The 27,673-nt window shown below is 39.0% G+C and overlaps 1 protein-coding gene across 2 annotated transcripts in view; it reads left to right on the forward strand.

The window, feature by feature from the left end:
- Window positions 1-8,095: 8,095 nt before the first annotated feature.
- Window positions 8,096-27,673, forward strand: part of HHIP (hedgehog interacting protein) — a 74,335-nt gene continuing 54,757 nt past the window's right edge. For both annotated transcript variants that reach the window (XM_067297111.1, XM_067297112.1), the window contains exons 1-4: window positions 8,096-8,831; window positions 15,480-15,675; window positions 22,991-23,147; window positions 23,920-24,121. In XM_067297111.1, the coding sequence (XP_067153212.1) occupies window positions 8,565-8,831; window positions 15,480-15,675; window positions 22,991-23,147; window positions 23,920-24,121 (822 nt within the window). In that variant the 5' untranslated portion in view covers window positions 8,096-8,564. The remainder of the gene's footprint in view (window positions 8,832-15,479; window positions 15,676-22,990; window positions 23,148-23,919; window positions 24,122-27,673) is intronic.

Consider the following 27,673-nt stretch of genomic DNA (forward strand, 5'->3'; position numbering starts at 1 on the left):
ACTGCTTCTATCACCAAGGAAGAGGGCTCTTAGGTTCCCTGAGGAATATTTTTGTGTTGGGTTAGAGCCATGAGTTCTTCTATATATTGACTTTGATTCCTGAAAATAAATGAGATGATAAAAATGAGCAACTGGTTTGCTGGTAGCTCCTGACAGATTCATGTAATTTTTGGTGCTCTGTCCTTCAGTTCTGGCAGTAATGTAGCCCTAAGTTTGACTTGTGGTCTTCTTAAGTTTCCTGCCCTAGGTGTTTGCTTGCATCATGAAAACTTGAAAGAATGAGACTATTAGTGCACACAGAAGGTGCAGCATATTCTTTTGCAAACCACAAGCTAACAGGGAAACACACAATAAACTAGAAGGTTTCTATTAGAGCCATTCAGGAACAGATGGTTCCAGCATCTGCTACTGTGTCTCCTATCCTGGCTTATTTATTTATTTTTTTTAAATATGGTTCAGCCTTAAGTTCAGTCAAAGTTCATCTGGCATCCACATCAGTTTACATCTTCTTTGTTCATACATCTTACAGTCAGATGAAAGAAATGATTCACACATTGCCACCTGCGTGTGAACCTACCACCTACTTAGATTTATTTCTCACCAAAGTTAATGGAGTCTTCATCTTAAGGTTGAGAAGAATGTACACGGTCTACTCTGTCTTTGAAGACCGCATTCCTGGCAAAATAATATCAGTCAGGAGAATCAGAGAGTTCCAAAACCTAATGGTTGGACAGTGTTCCACGTGGATAAAGCAGCTTTATGACCACATCCTAAATTCCCAGCCAAACTGGTGTCTACATTTCATTTTAATTACAGCTAAGTTGAGCACCACTTTCTAGTTAAAGACTGACTATTGTAAATAATCTAAAATCCACATGCTTGAAATTTACTGTTCATCACAGTAGTATGAGGGATGGCTAGCAGGCCAGACTCAGTCACTTGAACGATAGGTTCCCAAAAAACAGCCTCTGTAAGAATTAGCTGTTTACAAAATCACCTGCTTCTTCCAACTTTTTCTGTGCATGACTGGGACTCAAACTATAGATTTAATCCTCTCCAGACTGATTTCATTCAATCAGGATTTAGGTCAGCTAACACAATACTCCCAATGCTCCTTCAGAGAAGCAAAATAGAAAAAGGTATTTAGGGTAAAATTTTTAACTCCAGGTCAGTGCAGGCTAAATGGACACTTCAAAAAGATGGTACTATGTATGCATTGCACTAGTATGGAGAAGACACCTAAAGGTGTACATGAGCTTGCAGAAGCATGTGTGCCAGAAATATGAGGGAGCTTTCAGCACCATTCTGTAGTCATTTAACACAGCCCAAAATCATTGATTTTGCGCCTGGTGTTGGCATATGTCTGAGAATGATTGTTAGATATTGTTAGGTACACTGATACTTTCCCCCATATGCCAAAGGACTTTATAGTTCTAAGAGTCATGTGTGGAAAAGCATATATGTTTGAGATGAACTCTTAAGTATTTTCTGAAATATAAATTATTCTGCTGAACTAAATAAATCTTACTTCTGAAAGCTAAATTACACATATGAATTAGCTGCATGTTGTTCTATGAAAATATGTAAAAATAGTTGCTGATTTCACTGTTAGTTTCTATCTATCTGTGGGAAAAAGGTTTTTCTTTGCTTGGAAAGTAGCCTCAAAGAGCATAGTTAATATAGAATATATGTTCTCTATGCAACAATGTTGTATATGGTGCCTTAGCATGTATTATGCAAAACCTGCTATGGAGAATTTCCCAAACCAAAGCTTCCAAATCAAATATGGACTGACTCACACTGACTTATATATAACACAGCAAAATGCACATGCACTGCATCAACATGGAGAAAGTGTGTGGAAGCCCATCTGACATCCCAGTCACTGAACAGCTCACAGCGGAGTTTGGGACTGCTTCGCCTTAATGCTGCCAGGCTGCAAGCTCCATCCCCACCCTTGGCAGACAACAAAGAACACCAGGCACAACTATTTAGATCTATTGTTTAGTTTTGTCATGCACAATATCACATATTCAGAAATACCTTTACCCCTTTCATAAGTATTAAAAACATCTAAAAATTTCCTTGTTGACATCTTATACAAAGTGTTCCTACAGAAAGTTGAGGATTCTTCCAACACTACAGCAAGGGATGGCACACGTGACTGGTAAACTACAACAGGCAGTGGAGTTACTACAGTTCCTGGTAAGAATGAAAGATTATTCCATGGCAGCTTCCTTTGTCTCTTTGTAACACACATAAATAGAGACATGTTGTTGAGGTGAATTACAGCAGGTAGTAAAAGTACACAGTCCATAGGTAAGAGGGCCTCTTGAGTCTTCATTCCCTCACAAAATGGTTTGCTTTATCTACCTTCTGGTTAGCCTAGCCTACGTTGCACAATCGAACACAAGTAATTGAGGGTTTGTGTTAGCAGCTGATATGATGTACTAAAATAATCTGTAGTTCATATTCCCTGATGGGCCAATCAACTGGACCTAAAATCAGCCCAATACTGCTGCTGTAACCAAAAAGGACTCAGGTTTTTTTGAAGTCATGTTTAGAGACTAGACACATTAGTTTATAGTACCAGATGTTCCAGGTGGCTTCAGCTGTTTTAGAGGATTTCTGTTAAGAGCCTAGGGGAACTCTGTGGTAAAGACATACCCTAAAAAGCTGTCTGTGACTGTCTGGGCACCTATTTTCCCATAAAAATATCCTAACAAGTCCTGTTCATTCATGTTATACCAGCTTTCACACCTCGTATTTGTGGTATGCAAAAGATAAGCAACATGTTATTCTCAATGCTGTAAAATGATGTGAGCTATGGTATATGATGGATAGAATCAACCAGAAATGTTCTGACCAAACTGAAAAATTCTGTTACATCACAAACAAAAATATAAGCAAAAATATAATGGTTTTACAAACTTCTGACTAACCACAAAATATTTTAATGAAACCATTCCAACAGTTTTCCTTCTTCATTACCAGAGAAGCTGCTACAGAGAACGGACTTGGAAAAGTCACAGCTGTGGGGAACTCCTGCCATAAAGACTGTCCCAGAGTCAAAGTTTCCTGATATTCCAGTTCTCTGCCTTGAAGCCATGGGAAGCCTAGCTCTCATGATCCAGCAGAGAGCCTGGAAAACCCCTCAACTTCACTTCTGATGGAACTATCAGAACATTCAGACTTTCACCCAGAAAAGCCAGAAGGACAGGAACTCAGACTGCCAAACTGTGACATTCCTGTCCAAGTCCTCCCTCCAAATTTCCAGATTCCTGAGTCTCTGTCCACCTAGCTGACAGGGAGATGGGGAGATGAGACCATTAAGTTTCAGAAGCCATAGCTGAGGCAGAAGCTTCAGAGCTTGAACTCTCAAGCTCAGTTTTGTTTCAGAATAATCTAAATGAATTATCTGACTATTTTAGAAAGATTTTTCTACTTTCCTTTCTGAGTGAAACCTATAAAATTTAAAATTTAAGGCTTTTTTTCAGAATTGAATCTGGAAATGGAACTCCAATTCTGAGCATCTATAATGGAGAATTTATGATTGTTTGACCATTTCTCACTGGTCTGTGACACAGGGTGGCCCCAAAAAGAACAGGAGTAAGTAATGAAGTAGAATCATTGGCTTCACAACATGTCTCACACTTTAGGAAGAGTTCTTTAAGTAACAAGAATAATGTTAGAATGGACTCAATGAGAAGAATAATGTTGATGAGATATGGAGCTATTCCACCCTCATTTCATCTAACAGTGAAGTCGTTCTGAAAACAACTTTTTTCTTAACAAAGTAAATGGCACAATAGAACTGTGTTTGAGAAGTTCAGCTCAAATGTCAGCTAAAACAAAAGCAGAGCCACTCTCTAAGAGCTGAAGTGGTCCTGCTTAACCTAGTGAAATGTCCCTGACACCAAACAGTGATCTTTCTGTTCCAGTATCTTAAATGCCATAATTTCGCAGATACAGATCAAGGCGAGCATTGATTTGCCTCCTTGCCTGCTCCAAAGCTGCAGCATTCCTCTTGATGGCATGCCAGGTGTTTTCCACCAGTGTGGAAGGATGGGATCTGGCCTTGGTATCACTGCTGAGAAGAAGCTATCTCATATTGCATGGGCCTAGCTGTAGAAGTGAGCTTCAGGTGACCATATGTGAAGTTCTTCTGTGAATCTTAAGAATATGTAAAGGTGTGCTGTCGAACTACTGTACATCTCTTAAGCGTCTGGGAATAATTCAATGCTTCTGATTGCTTGCATCAGACCTGATCCTCATGATGCTATGAGATTCCTTTGCCCAGCTTCTCTTCCTATCTGCAAACCCATATGATAACTATTCTTTCCAAAGCTGACACTAGCTATTACATGTATCAACATATTTCTTTTTCTGTTAAAAATGGTAAGGAATTCACTGACTCAAAATCTTAAAACAGGTTTCTTGGTGCAATAGAATTCCCTTGCAAAATACCTATGACTATCCAAATTCAACCGCTGAGCCACAGAAAGTAAAAAGAGAGCACACAAAATAATCTGAAACACAATAAAGTTCAAGTGCATGCCACAATCTTAACCCTGTCCTCTGCAAATGGTATTCTGACACATTTAACTTGCATGCCATAGATACCATAATATATCATGATAAAGATAATAATCTAGATAATGAAGGTAATGGTATAAATAAGCACTCTGCTTATCTTCCAAGACAAAACTAGAAGAAAATCTAGCTACAAACACTGTAGCAGCAATAGCTTTCTTTTTAAAACTTTCCAATTCTCTCACACATAATCGTAGTTTAACCCAAAGATGATTCCTATGTACTCTGAACAAATTACAGAACTTACTCATCTCTACCTCTTACGGCAATACCACATTTAATCATTTCCAGAAATGAACTTCATATGACAGAATACAGTTGCCTTAAAAAAACTGATGTGCTTATTAACTATATTTCCTATGATGTATACTTTCTACTTCATTAGTATTCCCTTATCTCTGTTCATCAGAGGCTAAAAGTTGCCTGAAGTTGACACCCTGAAATGACAAATACTAACACCAACCTTAACTTTGAACTATCAGAAAGGTTTATAAATAAATTCATGTATCAACCAGCCTATGGAAAATATTTTGTTAAAGAAGCTATCATGTACTTTTTTAAAATGTGAAAAGGAACAAAAGATTAAATCAGGTATTCTTGCACAAAACCCCATTAATCAGCAATTTTAGTCAGAGATTTTAAAGAACATTCAACCTTCTTCAAGTCTTGCTTATACATCTTTATATTCCTGTATCACTACAGTGCTTGAAGTTTTGAACACTTTATATTATACAAGGTCAACAGTACATTCCTCAGAATTTCTGGGAAATGTCTCCATCATAGATGTATGTAAAATTTCTATGTAGAATGTGACCTTCACAAACTGTCAGTTCTTTCTGACTTCGGCAACTTGACCTGAATCCCATTTCTGGAAATCATTCTCTATTTAATTAATACACCTCAAACTCACTTCCTCCAAGAGCTGGTACGGTTATACACAGAAACGGATCTTTATGCGGGCAGCACTTGAAGGAGGAGAAAAGGTTATTTACTAATAGCTATACTACTTTGATCATATAGATTTATATTCCTCACTTCCTCTCTCCACTTCCCTCACAGAGACAGGAACTGTGTGGACCTGGCCGCAACTCCTCACAGAAATTTTCACTCAACATTTGTTTTTGCATGAGGGTATCTGCCCTATGGCCACTTCCTTTGACAGAGTTCCAGTTTCCCATTCCAGTAAGGTATATGCAGAACTGAAGCATGAAATCTAGTGTAAAAATATGAGCATTGCCCCTGCCTACAGAGGGAAACAGACATACAGACCTTCAGCTGCGTACTTACGCCACTATAACACTGCCAGTATAACCCACTCTAAGGAGACTGCTTGGGAATATAAGTGACTTTATCCTGATATTGTTGTTCTGCTTTATACAATAATCACTTTTATTTCACAATAATCTATGTAGTAATCCAGAGTAATAAAAATGTCATAGGTATCGTAGTATAATTACATAGCTACAGTTCTGCCAGCCAGGTTGCTTATGGCACAAGTCCCAGTACTGCAAAGTAGTATTTTTTTCTGAAATTACAAAGCAAGAAAGCTGTATTTCACTCATCAACATGAGTGCTGGGGCCCATGCTGCACCAGGGTCTTCTCTCATTCATTATATTTGATGTAGCTCGAGCCTTGGTCGGGAGCACTTTCAACCAAGTGAGAGGCAGTAGTAAGACAAGTGGTGGTCAAGAGTTTAAGAACCACTGCCCTCCAAGAAATGCACTAAAAGGGATAGGAAGCAGTTTTTATGTCTACCCAACGATTTATCTACTCAATGATTTATCTGATGTACTTTTTGTCCATGCCAAATTCCTATTTAGTTCAGTGTGGACTGTTTAGAGATAGAGTTCAAAAGTAAATCTGAAGAGACTCATTTTCTTTGGTTAAAAATAAATGTGAGGAGAACAGTAACAGGCTGTAGTTTCTTTAGAACAAGATTACTGCACATCAGGAGCTCCCTGCAATCCTTCCTTTTTGTCTCTCCCTCCCCAGGAGAGAGCCCCAAACGGGCCCCCCGGATGCAAGAGATTTTTTCCCCTCTATTTCAGGGATAACCAGCAAGTCCCCATAAAAACCCCCTGGGGTTCTATTTGCCGCCTTCCCCTGTCTCCCTGAGTCAGTGGCTCTAGGTGCACCCAAACTACATCTTTCACTGGCAACTTTCCATTCCTTCATCTCTCCCACGGGAAGAAGCTAATATCTCCTTCCTGTGCTATAACTTCCTCTTCCCATCTAAAGGATCTGTATGACCTCTTTTCTAGGGACCTCCACCCCTACCCTTGGCTAGAGCTCTGTGTGCTCTCATTTTTTCTCTTTCCCACATTTGCTCCATTCCCATTCACATGGGATTGCCCATTCCCTCTTCGTCTTATTCCTGGGTTCCTGTGTGCATTCCTTTCACCCAGTACTAGGCACTCTGTTTGTCCCACTCTTCCCATTTAAAAGTCTCCCATTCTTAGTACACTACGTGCACACTCACTCCTCTACACGCTGCTTCCTCCAGCCATTAGTAACTGCCACATGTTAACTGCCACAATATTAATTTGTAATACTTTAAACTCGCTTAAGTTGGACAGAACTAAGATGTGAATATTATTACACTGAAAGCCACTAAGAGTCAGCCAGCTGTGCTTTCTGTAGAAAGCTGCAGAAATAATGATGCTGGAGCTGTGCAAAAAAGATACCAGGAACTAAACATGCCTCCCATGCTCTCCCTCATAGCTTCCCAAGTTTGCCCCTCATCAACACAGTTTGGTCCCTGATGTCTAGAACATTCCATGAAATTTGGAAGTTAATCAGAGCTGGCAACAAGAAAAACCCCGAGAACAAAAAACCTTTGCCAAACTGGTCAAAAAGTAGTTGAAGGCCGCGGACAGGGCGCCTCGTCGGGCCTGCTGGCCACGCGCCTCAGCCGCAGGGGAAACACCCACCTAGCGAGCTCCGCTTCCTCCGCGCGCCGCGGCGGCCCCATCGGTTGCCGCAGGCCGGGCCGCCGGGAGAGCGGGCACCGCAGGACGAGCAGGGAGGGCACCCCGCTCCCGTGCCCGCTGGCAGGGCCCCGAGGGCGACTCCCTGCCCGCGGAAGCGCGGGGGTCTCCCATTTCACAGGCGGGAAAGCTGAGGCGAGGCGCGGCGCTCCCCGCGCGCCCCCCGCCGGAAGACCGTTACGGGGCGGGGCGCCGCCGCGGCCCCCGCGTGCCCAGTAACGGTCCCCCCGCGCGAGGGGGGGGGGAGGTCACGCGGAGGGGGGGTCCGCCTCTCCCGCGCTTTCCGCGGCCCCTTCTCCCCGCCACCAACGGCCGCCCCCCGCCACCAACGGCCGCCCCCCGCGGCGGCGGCGCGCGCGGCCGGTGCCGCCGGGTGACGTGCAGGGCGCGCGGTGGCAGCACCTCCCCGCGCGCTGCTTAAAAAGAAGAAGAAAAGAGGGAGCGAAACATGAGAGCCCTAGTGAGCCGCAGCCGCCGCCGGCAGCGGAGGGGGCATCGCCCGGGCCGGCTGCCGCCGCCGCTGTCCTACCTAGGCGACATCCTTCCTATGGGACGACAAGTGAAGCGCTGCCGCCGCCCGCTGCCCGGCCCGCCCCGCGCCCCGGCGCCTCGGCGCGGCAACTGCTAAACCTGTGCCACTTGCACAACTTCAGCCCGCCGCCTCCCGAGCATCCTCCCGCCGCGCCGCAGCGCCGGGGCCGCGGCTTTTGCTTTTGCCTTGCTCTTTTTTCTTTTTTCTTTTCACTTCTGCCTTTTTGCATCCTCATTTTTGGAAGCGCGGGTGACAGAAGTTCCTTCCCTCCTTAGTTTTTTTTTTCTTTTATCATTATTCTACTGACTTTCCCCTTCTGGGGGGAGGGAGGTGATTTCCTGATTTGAAGTGCAAAGAAAAGTCAGTGGGATTCCCCTCCTTCCCCCCCCCCTTCGCTCTTTTTCCTTTTTTTTTTTTTTGGGTGGGGGTGCATTCACACGCTCCCTCAGGCATGATGCTCAAGATGCTGCCGTTTAAGCTGCTGCTGGTGGCCGTGGCCCTGTGCTTCTTCGAGGGGGATGCCAAGTTTGGGGAGAGCGGCGCGCGGAGGAGAAGGTGCCTCAACGGGACCCCGCCGCGGCGCCTGAAGAAGCGCGACCGGCGGCTGATGCCCCCGGAGGCGCCGGGCGGCGGCGAGGCGATGTGCCGCGGCCTCTACCCGCGCCTCTCCTGCTGCTCCCGCGCTGACACGCAGGGGCTGCTGCTCGCCGAGACCAAGGTAGGCACCGCCGGGGCTTTTTTCCCCTTTCCTTTTCTTTTTTTTTCTTTTCCCCAGGGCTGCTGCCCGGGGCGGGGGTGCTAACCTGCTGCTCGCTGCGCGGCGGGCGGCACGCAGCGAGGGGCTGATTTATCTCCCGCACGGAGCTGCCCCCCGCTCCGCTCCGCGCCCGCGGCCGGTGCGCGCGGGGCTCCGCTCCGCGCCCGCGGGGGGGCCGGGCCGGGGCCGCCGGGCGGGCGGCGGCAGCGGCCGCGCTGCGAAGGGACTTGGCGGCGGTTTCCGGTTTGTTTTTCTGGGGCGAGAAAAGCGCGTGCGGAGCTTGCTGCACATGCTGAGGCAGGAAGGGTTTGGGGTAGGAGCAGGAGGTGGTTGGTGCTGGTGGAGCGAAACCCTGCGGTCTCCGGGCTCCCTGGGAGCGCCCGTGCTTACGCGTGGCAGCTGCGAGAGCTGCCGGTTTCCGCCGGGACACCTCGCTCCGGCGGCTGGGCTCTCCCCCGGGGCCACGAGGCTCTCTTCCTTTTCACATTACCTGGCAGCGCCCGTGCCAAACTTCAAGCCGCGGTCATGTGAAGAGAAGCACCTCCTCTGCCTACTGCTTTTCTAAAACGCTCAGCTCTCTGCATCCTTCAGCAAGTTGGTATCTGCTTATCAGCCTGTTGCTTGAGATTCTCAAACGCGTCGGTACCTAACTCTGCAGGAGCCTGTTTGATGAGCGGTGCTGTGCTGGTCAGTGCTGCGCCCCGTGTGCACCCCCGGCGAGGGGACTGCTGAATAATGTCATTAAGAATCACTGCACGTGAAATAAACAATCAGGTGTCTTTTTTCTTTTTCTTTTTTTTTTTCCATCCTGGTTTAGGTTTAATTAAGAATTCCTCAGTTACAACTCTGTAGTTGTCAAGGTCTGAGAGACTCTCGGAAAACTTGTGTTTCAGTCTTGCTGGCCCAAGCATAATAAAAAAAAAATACCCAGCCTGAATCGAATTTTTATGCTCAGTTCACGGTAGATTTCACTCCATTCTTATGTAAACAGCTTCTACGAATCAACATATGTGTCTGGGTGGTATCTCTCACTTTGTTTTGTAACAAAAAGCCATATTGCATCATTTAATTTGCTCAAGTCATGCAAATAGGAAAAAATCAATAGGACAAAAAGGGGTCGACTTATCCTCCTCCCCACTAAACTGCTGCCCACACACAGAGTCCTGTTGCTTATGGCAAAAGAATAACAACAACACCATTGTGTTTGTTAGTTGGTTCACTAATGGGTGAAACTGGAGAACATCATTCTCCTTCAGTCCCCAGCTCTGTCCAAATGTTCATGCCTTTTGAGGGAGCATTTGTCCTGCCCCCCCCTATTCCCAGATGAGTGAGAACTGTCTTGCTGCAGGTTTTCAGCTGCAGATCTCTCTTTATTCATACCATATGCAGCAGCAGTTTGAGATTCAAGGCAGATATATTTCTTCATGTTGTCTAGAGACAGCGTCATTAAGCTCCTGTGTGATAATTGAATTAAACTATAAACTAACCACATGCAGATAACCTGAAAGATCTAGCTGAAATGAAAAAAAAAATACGGACTGGAAAATATGTCCTTGGTTCACCCTGTTTGTAATAGCTCAGTAGCATATATGCTACTGAGATTATTCAATGCTTGGAGACCCTTGTACTAATTAGGTTCAATGCAGTAAATTAAAAGTTGAATTTCAGTCGGTTTTCAATTTCCAGGCAGTTGTAGGGTTTATTCTTCTCTAATTACTTGAAAATATGTTTTAATTCCCTTTGTTTTTTTTGACTAATGGTATTAAAACCTCATCAAAACATGAGAAGTGTGACCATATATGCCATAGTATCTATTTCTGAGCTGTTGAACCTGTTTTATAAATATAAATATACACGTTCTAAGGAATATTATCTTACAAGGTTTTAAAATTGGACTTTTTCACCAAAGATTAATGGTGATGACACTCTCAAATCTGCTTTATCATATCATATGTTTAGAAAAAATGTCAAAGTATATGACATTTATACTTGACAGAAGGAAGTGACCATTCCATAAAAGACATTACAAACTATTATGCAATACATTTGAATGGAACTTTTCAAAAAGCACCTTCTACTAGAGCTTCAGTATGCTACTAGAGTTCCCAAAGCATTTTTTGATGTTGTACGCCATCGTGTATCTACAGTTTGGAGTGGCTATGACATAAACAGAAATCTGAACACTAGCTTCTTAAAAAAAAATAAGTTGAGCATGCTCAGTAGACATTTTCATTTTCTTACTAGCTTTTTGGTTAAGATGTTGGGTGTTTGAGAATTTTTATGACCAAATTATTGATATGTATTTATAATGAAAGCCCTACCATTGCCTGTGGTTTTGGGAACAGAAATGGAGCTACCATAATAAGCAGCTACAACATTGAACTGTCTGAAGTAAGATTTTTGTATACTGTTGTTGACATTTAACTCTTTGTCTTCTAGTTTTCTGGAATATCTCCTTGTTTATGTATGGCTACTACACCCCAGTCAAATATTGCAATATCAGATTTTCTAAAAGTTTGCCTACAGCCAGACAGGCAAAGTCCTTTCTACCTTAGATGGTTTCACAGCCAAGGCTGTCAAGGAATGGCTGAAAAGTAATTGTTTTCAAGTGTGCCCTTTTACAATCATTTGTTTGCTCTGCCTCTTTCACGAACAAAGGCTATTGTTGAACACATCCAACTAAACAAATAACTCATCTTGGGGCCCTTTAACAGCTGCCTTAGTACAATGATCTATTTACATATTACCCTAAATTGAAACCGAACTCTTTAATGACATAATCCAGCACTATAATACAGAAGAAGCATATGTTCAACCCAACAGCTGAACAATCTCGTAGACATATGATTTTTAGACATGAATGCTTGTATATCGAATACAGCTTAATGCAATGATTTATTTCACTGTTGTCTTCTGTTAACATCAAAATTATATTGCCTTTCTCAGACTAGATATGACAGGGTACATGAAACAGAGGACTATATTCAATGTAAAGAATTTCTGCCTATAGTGCATCTTCTGTTCCTTCTTCTTTGCACTATTCTTTTTGTTGATAAACCAATTTTGCATGCTATGCTTTCCTGCGCATTCCAGGATTTATCTTACCTTTAGTCTACCCATTTTACTTTCATGTGGCTAGAGATTAAAGGATGATCTTACAGATGTTGTAAGTTAGTCAGCAGCAGGCATAATCATTATTAGGCATGTTGCAATAAATGTTTGGAAGTTTTACATATTTTCCAGAGCATAGTTAGTTTAAACCACTGCAGTCTGATGGTTTCACATATGACTTTAAAAACTGAAGCAGGAAATTAGTTTACATTTCTTCAAAAGACCAAAGCGATTGTCAACTTTAAGGTCATTTTGAAAGTAGAGATCCAACAGAAAGTGCCTTATTCAAATAAGTATTTCAGCTTTTGCTTAAAACTGCTTTAATATTCTTGAGGGTAAATAGATTATCAGTTTACTGAGATTCAGGATAGAACGGTTGCCCTGTCTCCCACCCAGTATAGAGTTATACATCAGACCTCACACAGAGCAAATGTTAACACCCTATTTTGCTGGAGCATTCTAAAAGTTAAATAACACTATACTTGATTTTCAGATAATTGATTGACTCTCATTCCTTAATCTTCCGATTAGCTATTATATGACCAAGATTCATTCCAGAAACGACATGAGGGGGTGAATTCCTGTGGTTAATTCCTGGATAGCAGCTGCTCAGGAGGATTAGGATCCTTTTGTCTTAACTTTGACGACTGAAATGTTGGCAAGCATTTCTTCGGCTGTATCACCAGGCAACATCAATTAAGTTTTCCACAAGAAACAGTAAATTAGTTTTGCTATCCTGTAGGTTTTTTTCCTGTTCAAAATGTGCTCTGGAGTCTTCCAGTAGATATACAGTGTTATGTGTGCATCACTGTGGAGTTAGTTCAATAAACATGCTGAATATTTACCTAGTAATACCTAGTGTTTACTTGTACTTCTAAACATACCACCATACTGCTACCACAAGAAAGCCTGCTGCCTGAATGAGATCGACTCACAGATGAAAACATCTGAGACCTGAGTGAAGCAGGTGATACTACTGAACAGAGAAAAGTACTCTGAAGAGTTTGTAGTCACGGTGTGATTTTCTTTGGCGGAAACACCCCAAACTGGTCATTTCATCCTTACTTTAGGAGAGTTCCCAGATTCTTTGCTGACATCAAATTCTGATAGACTGGCATTTATGAATAGTGCTTTTGATCATCCCCTGCTGGCTTAAGACTTCATGCTATTTGGCAGATGATGACTTGACTGAACTATATAGGTCACTGCCCGTCAAACCTACAGCAATGCAAGGTACCTTGTCAGAATGCCATCATCCCTTAAGAAAGCGCAGCTAATACAGCATGGATTGCTGTAAGCATATAAAGTCTGTTCTCTACTACCTAGATTGGAATGCTGAAAAATATCAAGTCAAGTTCAAAGTTTCAGTTATTATGTATTTTGTTTTAGTTATATGTTATTACTGTTATATTTTTAGTTCTTGTCTTCAAGGCATTTCTTCCCAGATCCGCCATATCTAGAACAACACCTGAAACTCAGGAAAGATGACTAAGGTTAACAGTTCTGCTACTATGGCCCAGACAAGCAATCTAGCAAAAAGAGTCTGAGCTTTTTCAGCAGATGAAGGGACTAGGGCTGTGGAAAGAATTCCCCAAGAATTCAGGGCCAAAACAAACCTTTTACCATGCATGCAACATGCAATTAATTGATTACTGTCTTCAAGGTAGAAAAAGACAGCCCCTTGCTAAAAAAGGCATGAGACACAATTATATTTTAAGGAAAGGTCTGAAGAGAGATAATTAACCATATGTGGCAGCTGTTAGTCACATTACTTATTTTAAAGGTACTATGAAGCCAAGGATGATCTGAGAACAGATAGTCTAAAGGACAGAACATTTAATGCCTAATCCTGGCAAATTCGGGAGAATTCTCTCTGAAGCCAATGGCAGCTCTTCCGGAATAAGAATACAGGCCAAATGCTGTTCTAATCAGTGGTTTAACTTTCAGATGGTCACTAAACTTTTAGACGGCCTTTTGACAATATATGGTAAGACTAAATGGCTTCTAAATTAAGGTTCCTTTAATTAGGATTTTGTGTAACTGCAAAGGCCATGTCATTTTTAATATTTTGAATACGTAACTATTTAAAACAATGGGGGGTGCATTTCTCTCAAATGTTTTATATTTATGTAGTTATGATCTGTAAATAAAATGAGTTCAGAATTACATTATTGAAGTAGTGCATCCTAGAAGAGAGCTGGCCTGTGAGACAGCACACTCAAGTTACAAATCAGAAGTCTTCACATATTGAATATTCTGAATTATCAGAAGTAATTTAGATAATTCCAATCAACGTTATACTGCAGGAGAATGACACATTGCAAAGGTCTTCTACAAATCAGTTCAGAGATATGAACCATTGCAAAACTGTGTCAATATTTTCAAATGCAATATTTACAAATATTTACAAATTTTACAGAATACAGATATTTGCGGCATTAGTATTTCTTAAAATAAGTCTCTTAAAGTATTTTTTTATAATTGTATTAAACAAGTAGCAGAAAGAACCTGAGCTTTGTTTTTATATTGGAACAGATTCAGTCCTTCTCTGCTGAGAACACATTTCTTATTATCCACCATTGGTATGAATGATCAAAAAACAATCCATGTGGTTAACAATAGATTAACAAAGTGCACTGCATTCAAAGACTAATAAAGAAGACTATGCTGTTTTCCATTATTTTTCATGATTTGATGACATTATGCTCCTTAGGCTCCTGTGTTTACTTAAACACATCATCAGTCGTGGTTTAGTGCTTCTTCAAGTACTATGCATAATATATGCTTTTTTCAGGACAAAGTTACAGTTTCAGTATGGAGACAAACAGGATGCTACTTCCTACTTATAAACAGAAATGTCTGGAAACCTATGGCTTTTCCCATTTCCAAATAGTTTCCATTAGAAAGTGCAAAGACCAGAGCACCATTTGAAGCGTAAAAAATCAAAGGCACCTGCTGAACTCCACAGCAATCATTTCAGTAGCTGGACTACAATATAATTCAAGATACGCATATTTAACAAATAGCTATATATGGTTTTCCCGATGTGTTTTGATAGTAGAATTTTAATTTTTGATCTTTAAATTGCTTGAAAACATCACCTCCCAAGTTGTGTTTTTAAGCATTTCTCATAGGAGGAGTGGGCAGAAGGCCTGTTCCTCTAGCTCGTCCTCATATGAATGATGCCTCTAGTGCAGAGATTACCTACGTCATTAAGAGACTGCAGGCTTGTATCCATAGAGAACTTGAGTACAAATATCCTTATCTGGGAAAGAGAAGCAAGCACTTAAAATCTCACTGTACTAATGACATTTTGCACATTTCATAGTAATAATTTTTGCATTTGATTATTCCTGAATGGTGACATAAAACATGATGCATTTATACTAACTGTATTGGTTAAATTAACATTATTTATTACATTAGATCATACAATCTTTTTGTGTAAGATGGGCAAACAGATCATATGTTTACTTGTCTCTGGTTTGTGGCTTGCAGATACTTTCTGTTACCAACAACACAGAATGTGCGAAGCTACTGGAGGAAATCAAATGTGCACACTGCTCACCTCATGCTCAGAATCTATTCCATTCACCTGAGAAAGGGGAGACACCTGAAAGAGAACTAGCTCTTCCCTACCTGTGCAAAGACTATTGTAAAGAACTCTATTATACTTGCAGAGGTCACATACCAGGTAAAACCTCTAACAAAATACGGGACTAAAAGATGTCTACTTTGAATTGTTGATATTGCCTGAGAAGTCATAGATCCAGCTCTTAACTAGGTAAAATGTCCCTTGATATCCAAGGGATTTGGCCTGAGCAAAGACAGAACATCTCAGGGCTGTCATGGTGGATCTTACATAGCAAGGTAAATATTCTGAGAACTTTCTTACCGCCCTCTTATTAAACTCTCCATGAAACTCAGAATTATCTGTTTTAATATTTAAAGGCACCAGAAATTATTGCCTTTACTGAAATATCAGCATGCTCATTCAAAGCATGTAAACAATTAGTTGCCCATCCAAAAGGCTCTTCTAAATGATAGAGAGCTTTAAAATGAAAGAAATAAAGAATGCTGGCTGTCCTCTGTAGGTACTAAAAGCTGATGAATAAAGTGTTTTTTCTGGTTTTGTTACCCTAGAAACTGAGGTTTTTCCATAGAGTTTAAAGCCCATTGAAATCAAAGGGAGCTATTCGATAGACTTCTGTGATCTCTGAATCAGTTCCAACATGCTGTTAACAACCAAATTCTTAACTAACCTAACACTTACTCATTGTAGTCAGTAGGATTAGCTGGACATAACCAAAACCAGAATTTGACCTGTGTTGTCTAAGGCAGTCACCAAATGTGTGCTATCACTTGTAACTAAATCAACAAAGTAACCACAGAAGATGGTTCTTTTAGAAATATTGTCTTAATACATTATTATATTAAATAACATCTTTGGTATTCTCAATAGTAAATTATTTATAGCATTACGATTGTCATTTTTAAACTATGCTTTTTTCCCTGTCCAAGTACTAGTTATAAATAATGTCACACATGAGAAAATAATTAAACTAGTGAAGATTTTTTTACTAGCAACACAGACTAGAAAGCAGAGTTGATAAGGATATGAAAAATGAATTTATGAATAATCATTTTTAACATATGAACAAAGCTTTGTAATATAACATAAACATATTTGAGCAAAGGGTATAGTTTAAGTGGATTAGATTTGGAGGAGGGTTTTTTTAATTGTGTGTGTACAGTGTGTACTTGTTTTCTCTGAAATCCCAAGAGTGCAGGGGGGTTTTTGCAGTGTTGTTTTATTGACTTGAGAAAACATTGTGAATTGAGTTACTTTTTCCCTTTAGTGTGGTCTAACATGTATCTCAAACCATTCAAATATGAAAATATTATTATTGTCTTTATAAACTAAGAGATGTTTCTAAGGCTTTCTTAAACCAGCTGTTTCTTGCTCTTTATCACATTCCCCAAAGCAAAGCAGAATAGATCATAGTTGCCAAGACTGCCTGCTGAACAGCGATAACAGATTAGATATTTTAAATGTTTGGCCCATATAAGAAGTCAGAGACTTTTTTTTTTGATGTGAGTTTATAGCTAACACAAATGATTAGCATATTCTGCAGATCATGTCCCTCATTATTTGTTTTGTGAAATTCTATGTTTCTGAGGAAACAATTTTTTTAATTGGAAAAAGTGAAAGATGGAAAAGGGAGAAAGGAGGAGGAGACAGAGAGGGAGAGAGAAAGAGAATGGGCTGAGCAGCACAGGAGCTATAGCCACAGGAACCTCACTCCTCAGATCAACATATGTGGTGACGAATGACAAATTTATTTTTCTACAAAGTTTGTGTATATGTAAAACTGCTGAAGTGCATCAAGATGTCAAGTGCTTTTTGTGACCACCCAGGCTGCCTTGAAAGATAACCAGATGAAAGCATAACTTTAGCACTGGACAGAGCACTGTGCAGAAAAAGAGCTTACATACTTTAGCATCAGTTAGAACAGGATTTTTCCTACATCAATCAGATGCTAATAATCATTCTGAATACTTGTTCTGAAAGTGGGTCATACTAACAAAAAGTTGTTCCATACTTATATCCACCAACGGGATTAATTTGGTGATTTGATTGGCACACGGTTGTTGGTACATATACTAGTATTTCCTGAAGGTGTTAAGATTCAGGTCCCTCTTCTTGAGAAGATGGCCTATAGGATTTTAATGTAATTTAATATTCTTATACATTCTAAAATACACATAATTAAAATGACAGTTTATGTGGATTTTCTACTGTACTTGTGAGATCTGTCTATCCATAATAAAACTTATTGAAAAAGAAAGAAAGAAAAATAGAAAATAATGAAGCCACGTTTTAAGTGTAGCCTGGAGGATTAAAGAAGGAGTTGGAAATTAACAGGCCCCAAATCCTAAGTCTCTGCCAGTGATTCACTGTGCATTTGTTAAAAAGTCAAACAATTCCTCTTTCTCCATTAAGGAGTGCTAATTGTTTCTGAACATCAATACAAAGAGGTTTAAGAAACTACAAAAATGATTTTATCCCTTAAGTCCTGCATAAATTAGAAATATTATTAGTGACTTAAGATGTCAAGCATCTTTTCTGGAATTGAAATTTTAACAGTACACATTAACCAAGATGACTGAGAAATTATAAACCAGTATTTTGATGGGTTAGCTCCAGAATAAACTCCAGAAATTCATGTATACTTCTTTTTCCATTTGCAAAGTCAAAAACTCTAGTAGACTCTTGGTTAATTATTTTAAAGATATCTGTTTGCCCATGAGTTATGACTGCATCACAATTCCCATTGACTTTTGGGGGAATTTTGAATATCCAGTGAATAAATGGACTTGATCCTTTATTCAAACAGGATAATAGCTGTTAGGGTTGTATGGATGTATTACCACAGGAGGGTGTAATGTTTCACAAAAATCTATGAGTATAGAACTTCCCTGATTCATCCCAGATGACTAATTAAGTGACCTAATGAAGTCTCTTTGATTAATATGAATTTTAACTTTTTCAAGGTCATAAGAGAAGACTGTCCAATATTTATTATTAATACGGCTAAATAAAGACAGGCATGGCTGATTCTCCCTTTATGCATAAGCAGAAACTTCATGCATGCCAGTGGAAGTGACATGTTCTACGGAACAAACCTGTGCCACCGCCAGGGAGGGTTCTGCCATCCATGGACATTGGATAGATTTTGAACTATGTTAACTCCCTGTTGTTTTCTTTAGAAGAAATGGGTTCCAGATGACTGTGGGTGAATCCACATCTGGGCCCAGATCTGAATCCAGGCATTACCAGAACAAATGCTAGATGTGAATTTTTTAACTCCAAAATAGTGGCACCCCAACCCAAAATGGTAGAAATCATCAGAGAAATTCTGTAAGCCACACAACACTTCCAGAAGTTCTAACATAACCAACTAATAACTTGCAGAAAAACTGTAGAGGCTCTTAATGTTGCTACTGCTAATAAGTGCAGCAAGAGGATTCATCCTGGCATTGCATGTGTACTGGTACATGCAATGTGTGACTATCACAAGGTTAGGGCGAATAGTCACTTGAAAAAACAGTAGGAAGTGATGTGAACTACCACTGCACCTATTAGGTTTTGAAAGAATCCATTTGGAATCACCTCTTAGATATAGTTTTCACTATGTGCTGAGAAGAGGGAGGAGAGCATGTTTGTTGTCAACAAATTTACATCTAACTGTAGAAAGTGCAAATCACAAAAAAAAAACAGTAAAATTTTTTTTTAGTAAAATACAAAACTGTATGCTCAAGGTCAATAATGTAGCAGGAACAAAGTAGGTGAGCCTGATGCTCTTTAAGCCAGTGTAGGTCTAGTCAAATAAGTGCACGATATTCAATCCTGTGCGCAGTGCAAACAAGGAAGGGAGAGAATGGTAACTTCACTTGCTGTAAGGGCTGGGACAAATGCTACCATGATGATTCAGTAATATATCAAAGAGAAGAGACAGAGTAATGGTTTAGCAGGCAATTCAGTGAAGTAGAATTTGGTGAAGGCACATAGAGCATTTGGAAAACCTGGACCACAAACACTAGTGGAGAGAGGAGATGAGGTTCAGCTGAGAACAGAAGTCACTTTGCTAAAAGTTCTGCCTTTGAGTTTGAAATCATGCAGTATTCCCTTGGTTTTTAAAAATGAGAACACAGAAAGCCTTCACTCTAACTACCTTAGCTGAAAAGTTTGTTTATCAAGAATAGTTTGATTCTTATTTGCAGGACAGAAAGTTTTAAAGGCACAAAAATATAAGCCTGTGCAAAATCTGACATGTACAACACTTAAACATTTTGTTTAATCTTTCTCTACGGTTCAAGTTTTCTTTGTTAGCACAGTCACTGCTCTGCCAACACCTACGCAATTGGTACGAAATTAGTAATTATATGTATGATATTTTAAAAATATAAGTACAGAAATTCACACAGGACCAAACATTGCAGTCCTCACTCAGATATATTTCTCATAGAGGGCAGTGACAGAGCTGTATCTGAGTAAACTCAGACTGAGCAAAATGAGTTTTTGGAATAATTTTAATGCGTAGGAGAACTTGTCATGGACCATTCTTCTGGACACTGTACAAACACTGAACTAAATGGCAAGCTCTGCATTAAAGACCTTAAAATCTAAGCATGACAAAGGAAACACTAAATGGCTATGAACAGATAGGAGAGTACAAGCAAACTGCATTGTAATTCTGTCTTTCCTGAAGCCGTTTGTATGTTGAATCTAGCATAGATATCATGGCAGCAGATCTTTTGTAAATTACTGTTTTCTTACAGAACAAAATTGCATCCCTAACACACAGGTGAGACTGTCTTTACAGAGGTTACATTCCTTCCTGTAATGCCATCATTTAGGAATTTACTGATAATGCGGATTTTCATAATTTAATTCAAACTCCACTTTCCAAGAACGTTCCTAAGAAAAATGGAATGTAAGCCATGCTTTTCTTTGGAACCTTATGATGGGTTTGTTAAATGGCAAAAGGCAAATGCAGTACAACACATACTTAAGCTCATGATAGAATATTTTATAGGAAAAAGTGATTAGTCTTGCATATAAAAAAGGCATTGCATAAGGCATTAGTTGAGTGAGTTTGCATCTGATTATAATTTGAAATGAACATCTACTGAGTAAACAATATGATCATCATATGATTTCAGTTTTTCTTACTGGAGATAAAATTCAAGTCAGAGTAGTTTATCTTTAATAAATAGTAGATAGTATACTTAGAAATTCTACACATCCAATTTGCTATTGCATTTTCTTTAATGATCTAGTGCATCTAGAGGAAGACACTAGTAAAGAGAAAACTGTGTATTCTTAAGTCAAATAATTCAACAACAAGATTTTAGATTACTTTTTGATTTTGGTATTATATCTACAAAACCTTGGAATACTAGTCTGTGATTATATCAGAGTTCTTCTTCAGTTGTTCCATTTGAAATTATATCTCCTATTTTCTCCAAATAACTACTATAAATTAAAAACAGCTCCTCACAGCTGATTATTTACTGAAGCTCCAAATCATGGTAATTAAACTTTTACACCACAACACACCACCATGTGTTTCCAGATATTATTTTATAGAAACCAAAGTCAGACTTTGTCATGTTATTTGTCCAATATTTTTAAAGGAAGATACATATGCAAAGAAGTATAGTTGGGTGGGAGAGGCTTTCCACTCCACAAAAATTCTGGGATCTAAAAAATTTTCCTATTCCACATAAGGAAGAAATTGAACTCTTTCGAAATTTTCCATGAAGAAAGCCACAGAGGGACCACCCCAGGATAGCTAATAAAGTGGTTGTTAGGACATTTACTTGGGAAATGGGAGACTTAGGGTCAAACTCTTGCCTGACAGATGAGGGGCACTGACATGAATATTCCTCTTCCTAATGAAACATCCTAATTACAGGACATTGGGGTATAGTGACATGAGGTTTGCTGTCTGGTTCTCTCTTTTTCATTTAGACCAGAAGTTCCAGCTTGTACCAAAGACATAATTTTAACTAAAATTTTATCAAAACTGATAATGTTTCTGAAAAAGCTTTGCTTTTAAGAAATTGGCATTTTCCCATGAAACACATCTGTCCCTGATCAGCTCTTATTGTAAGTTGTAAGCCAGAGGTTTTATGGCCAAGATCTATGGATTACTGCATTACTCACAAGTGGTAAAACCATGCATAAATTAGGCCTCTAATTCCAATTAAGTGCCAATAAAACCTCTATACTATATCATATAATTCTGAATGCTGTGTATCCTATGGGTTAAGTCCTGGACCATAGTACATCCTAACAAAGTGTGCCAATAGTGCACAGAGGAATAAAAGTGACTTAAGACAGATTATCTTAACAGATCTTATAGTAAAATAATACACATATAACTAGCCAAATTCTGCTGTCTTAGATTTGATACTAATGATTAAAAACTGGATGAAAATGACTAGAAATAAGCTTGTGGACAAAAATATGAATTCTTGCTGTCATTAAAACTAGTATAGTATCAGTAATGGCAGGGTTTTTTCCTCACAGACTCTCATTTTACCAACTTCTTATTTCTCTGGTCTTCAATTTCCTTCCCATTGTAACCTAAAACATACAGCCCACCTTTCATCCAAGCTAGCTTAAAGCCAGCTCCAGTGCAGTATGAGACACATCCCCTTCTGCAAGGTTTGGAGGCTAAGGAAGCCACAGGACTGTGTATTCAGCCCCTCCGGAGCAGGGAATCAAGCAGAGGCCAATGGCACGGCAATAAGGTGCCATTGAAGCAGTACTGAGACAACTAATTATTCACCTCTCTCGGACTGTCATCCTTTGGTGCCAGCATTCCACAAAATCTTTACTGCATGTCTTCTCCCAAAGTCTTTACCAAAGTTTTTACTACAGCAAACCACTTTTTAAAAATTAAATCAGTGAAGAGTTACCATCTTTCATTAATTTTTTGGTATAACAGCTAGTAGCAGAATATGTTGGGTTTTCCTTAAGTAATTAATGACAGTAGGAATTAGATATAAAGCCCAAAGCAAGAAAAAAGTTAAATGGAAGTTGCTTAAGCTATTCTACAGCAGATACTACATTCATTCATAGGGTTAATATCAGGGAAAAGTGTATGACTGCCTTAACTCTGAACTTTGTCTCTTAACTTTGAACTTTGTCTCTTAACTTTTTTAAGACTGAGCTGTTGAGTTGTTTTGAATGAATTGTTTTTTCTTATTTAAGCACACTGCAATTAAGGCTTAAAATAAATACAGATGAATAAACTATAAAAGGTAACACTCTATTTTTGTACTTATTCAGAGCAGGCCTCTTTGCAGATAGTACTTTGTTTAAAACTATTTCTGTTTCCACTCAATATATAATCTGTTTGAAGATCAGTTTGATGGCACAAAACTGCAGACATGACAACACACTAAATATTTGTATGCTCTTTTGTATTTTTAAGGTTTTCTCCAAACTACAGCTGATGAGTTTTGCTTTTACTATGCAAGAAAAGATGGTGGTGTATGCTTTCCAGATTTTCCAAGAAAGCAAGTGCGAGGGCCAGCTTCTAACTCCTTGGACCACATGGAAGAATATGACAAAGAGGAAGAGATCAACAGGTTCATAAAGATAAATGCTGTTTAATCTGAAAAAAAACTTACAAAGCCTGTGGTTTTCACAGTGAACCAGCTCAGTCTGTGCTTATGCTCAGCAGCTGTGTTTTCCAGATGTTATTTTCTTTTGCTGCTGCTAGTATACATTGAAAAAGTTACATTAGCTTCAATACTTCAGTACCTCTTAATATTTAAGTGACGGATGATGTGTTACAATCTTGCCTTCCCTGTAGATCATACATATGCCTTCTAAGAAGTGATTTCAACCTGAATTTTACATTAGTAAACAACTACAATAATTTTATTATTAAAATATCTATTTTATGATTTTCAAATGTGTATTTGCCATTGTGAAAAAAATTAGATTATTTAAATAAACTGCCCCATAATAACTCTTATTCTTAAATGGACTGTAGAAACCAAATTTTGTCAAACTGTGGAGTTGCTGGAATTTACTGTTTATTGTAGAGTAGAATTTTTCTATTTATATTTTGTTTTCTCTTTTTTTAATCACATATTTTCTCTCCTATTCCTCTGCATTTCAGATCTAAGATGACTTATTTTTCTCTGTCTTGTATACAAAACAAATTTTGCTCAAGTCAAGTTCAAACTGACTTTCAGTATGATATGCTTGCATGCATTCAAGGAAATAATTTATTCTGCCTTATATAATTGTGTTTGTAGTATCACAGAACATTCATTGTAGCTCTTAGGGACACTGTTGTGTCATGGTTATGAGAAAGAAGAAATTGCTCACAATTTTTTAAAATTTTTTTAGAAAACACAAGCACAACTGCTTCTGCATTCAGGAGGTTGTGAGTGGACTAAGGCAGCCTGTTGGAGCAGTACATTGTGGGGATGGATCTCACCGCCTCTTTATTCTTGAAAAGGAAGGATATGTGAAGATTTTCAATCCTGAAGGAGACATAATCAAGGAACCTTTTTTGGATATACACAAGCTTGTTCAAAGTGGAATAAAGGTTGGAATTTTTACTTATCTCTATCTGTTTATATTTTAGCATGTATATAAGGAAAAGGGAAGAAACTCTTTTCAGAAAATATTTTAATTTAAATAATATAAAGAAGAGCAATGATAACAGACACTACAATCCTAACTGGCAAAGAAATGAAGCACAGTGAAAACTCTTCTTTGGTTCAGGAAGTAAAAAGATAGCGTCTAATACCTGAGGTCACATTTTTCTCTGTCCCTCCATTTTCCCTCACTTTAAATCCAGAAGAGACTATATAACACCAGCTTCACACAGCCCTGTGTTTATATTTTCATCATTTGCATTCATTCCTATCCCATTGAATTCAGTACAGTTTTGCTGGGATTCCAGTGGGAGCGGGTTTGGTGAGGCCCTGCGAGCCCGAGCTGGAGCCTGAGCGCAAGCCGGAGGGGGCCCAGGGCGCTCTCCAGGCATCCCTGGGAGAGGGGCTGCAGCGCTCACTCCCTCTTGGCTCAGCCTCAAACGTGGCACAAGCTGCCCTTGAGGGCAGGCTCCTTCCAGAGAGTTAGTATTTGAGATGCCCCTAAAAAGTGATTGAACTTCTAAATTCAAACACGCAGGCTGACTGGTGTAACAACTCTCATTAAGTTTAATGGGAAGACTGCTCTTGACATTTATCGCTATGGGAGCAGGGCTGGTGGTGACTGGGCAATGATGGGAATACATTGGAGGGTGGAGGTAAAAAATTACATCTAGGTATGACAAAATAAATCATGGGGTAAGTACTACTAGAAACCTGTGAAGTCTACTGGGAGATATTTTACTTAGGAAATGTCATAAATGTTGTTCCATGTTGATTTCTTGTCACATTTTACAGTGGTAACTCAGATAAAATCCAGATATATAAAACAAATCAAAATTGTAATCAAGTTTTGCCTAGGACAGTCATGACTGTGCACCATAAAGAAACTTAATGGATTAAATAGGATATATTGGCCTACTCTTGACACGGTAATTTTTAAATAAAATCATAAGGAACTATATTGATTTAAAGTGCATATTACATGCTAACTAATCATTTTTGTGTTTCAGATATAATGTCAATAAGTCAATTTAAGATAGCCTTTTCTGGGAGGAAATCTGAATGGTTTTTGGCTTGTTTTGAAACAGAGGGATAAATGAAATACATGACACCTTTTTCATAAAATTTATATATTTCTGGGATTTCTTGAACACTTCCCTTTTTGTCTCTGTAGCTAACGATCATCTACAAGACTCTGAAACAAGAGGGACTAATCACAGGCATATTTGAAAATCAATCTAAATTTGATTCAGATTTTTAAATTGAAAATCCTGAAAGTTTGTACTGATGAAAAACTGACACTGAAACTTTCCACAGAACTCTTATCAGTCCCAAACAAACATTCCTAAAGGAAACTTTTACAGCTGGAAATCACAGGCAAGACTAGATAGAAGACTGATTTTCCATACTTCTGAACAGGCCATAGCCTAGTTGATAAGACTCTGAACAGCTACCCTCAGAATCAGATTCAACCTTGAGTTCTGTTTTAAATCAGTGACCTGATCTTTTAGTCTTTACTACCTTAACCATCATATAATAGAGTACTCTGCACTGGATCTGTTTCAAGTATAACATTTGGTGTAAATAATTTGATGTTCTCTAAGCTAGAAAGTCTAATTCCATATCCATGAGATAACAGTCCAGTGACTCAGGATAATTGTTTTGCACTGTTTAATAGAGGTTGGCAAGAATGGCAGCTTTGTATACCTCACAGGTAAGGAGAAAGGGAATGTGCCACGAAGCAAGACACTAGCTTTTAAATAGATAGAGGAAAGTACAGGAATTGTAGGAATTAGTATATTCAGACTTACTGGGTTCATAGTTACAAAAAAAACGCCACCAATAATTTGAAAAATAAAATAAAAATAAATAAAAAGAAAAATAAAATGACACCCAATTTATCCCTAATGATAATTTTAAAACAAGGGTTCTCAAACATTTTTTTGTTTATCCCCTGTAGTCTGATTCCTAAAATTGATGTCCGTGGTCCTTTACTTACAAAGATACAAGACCACTGTGAAAACTGTAGCAATTATTCTCATAGAAATAGAATATTCTCTCAGATTATAGATTAAATAGATTATTCTCTCAGAAATGGAATACTTGAAGGGAATTTCATTTTACTAGCCTTTTATGTACTTTAAGATTAGAAATCAGTAACAGAGAATATTATGTGGACAGGAAATGATCTGCAGCCAGCAATTTGAAAGGACCATCTAAAACACTGCACCCAAATGCAAAGTGTGAGAATCACTGAATGTGTCCTCTGTGCCTAGTCAAGACACACTCCCTGTATTAGAAGAAGCTATATGTATAGATTCTGTGCACAGGATGCCTGATTCTTCTCTTATAGTGGTGTAAGTCAAAAAGTACAATGAAATCAATGAAGTTTTAGTTGTCTCAGATCAAACATAGGCCCGTGTGTTCCAGCGCAGTGTGTTGCCAGTGGTAACCCTACCTATTTTCTGAATTCTCTGTTCATTTACTCAGTCATAGATGTTTCAGCCAAACATATAATCAACTCCTGTATAACTTCACTTATAAAATGTTATTCCTGAATTACCATAGAGACTCTTCTTTAAAATAAATGAAAACTGTTCACATCTTTTCCAGCCTTGAAACAGTGGTAGCAAGAAAAAGCAAACTATTCTTTTCCCCTAAAAATCCTGGATTAGGACTTTATGTGTTCAGATTTTCTCTCTTATATCCAGGTGTTTGAAAACAGCCATTTTTGTTCCTTTTGTACCTGTATCTAAAATACTAACAAATACTTTATTCTAGTGACAATAGTGAAAATGATATTTTCAAACTTTTATAGCTATATGTTGTATCCAGTAAATAATAATAATTATACAGCTGTGGTTGAATGAAAGGCAATTTAAATCGATACCTCTGGAGGGTGCTTTGGACAACTATCCCAATATCCCAATAAGATATTTCTAGTGCTGATAGATGGGACAAGAGAGCGGTGGTTGATTTCTTTTTGTACATGTAAAGAGGAAATTTAGTATTGATAAAATTATAACATTGTCATAGAGCAGCAAATCTGTTGAATGATAATTTTCCAAAGAATAATCTTAAAAGTCTGTCTTGAGGTTGGTATAACCAAGAAAAAGAAATGACATATTTCCTTCGTAAAAATTAACTCTGGACTTAAGTTCTGATCTCACTAACATCATTTGCCTCATCTGGCGGTTAGATAAATAGGAAAACAACATACAAAAAAAAGAGAAAAGGAGGTGACTGCACTGTAATCAGCCATGATACAATCCTAAAAAGATGCTGTTCTGCTCCTCTAATGCAACTAGTAGTCCCTGTGTTGATGAAATTCATTTGGAGCTCCTGAAGGTTTTGTTAGTGAGCTCCTAGTGCTTTTTTACTGGTGCTGCTAAGCACACAAATAGGGTTACTAGAGTTGCTTCTTGGCAGTCATTGCTGTGAAAGTCTGTAGATGTAAATGGAAATTAAGTAAATAGAATGGTACAACCTGATGCCTATGC

Source organism: Apteryx mantelli, chromosome 5, assembly GCF_036417845.1.
Source record: "Apteryx mantelli isolate bAptMan1 chromosome 5, bAptMan1.hap1, whole genome shotgun sequence".
NCBI lineage: Eukaryota > Metazoa > Chordata > Aves > Apterygiformes > Apterygidae > Apteryx > Apteryx mantelli.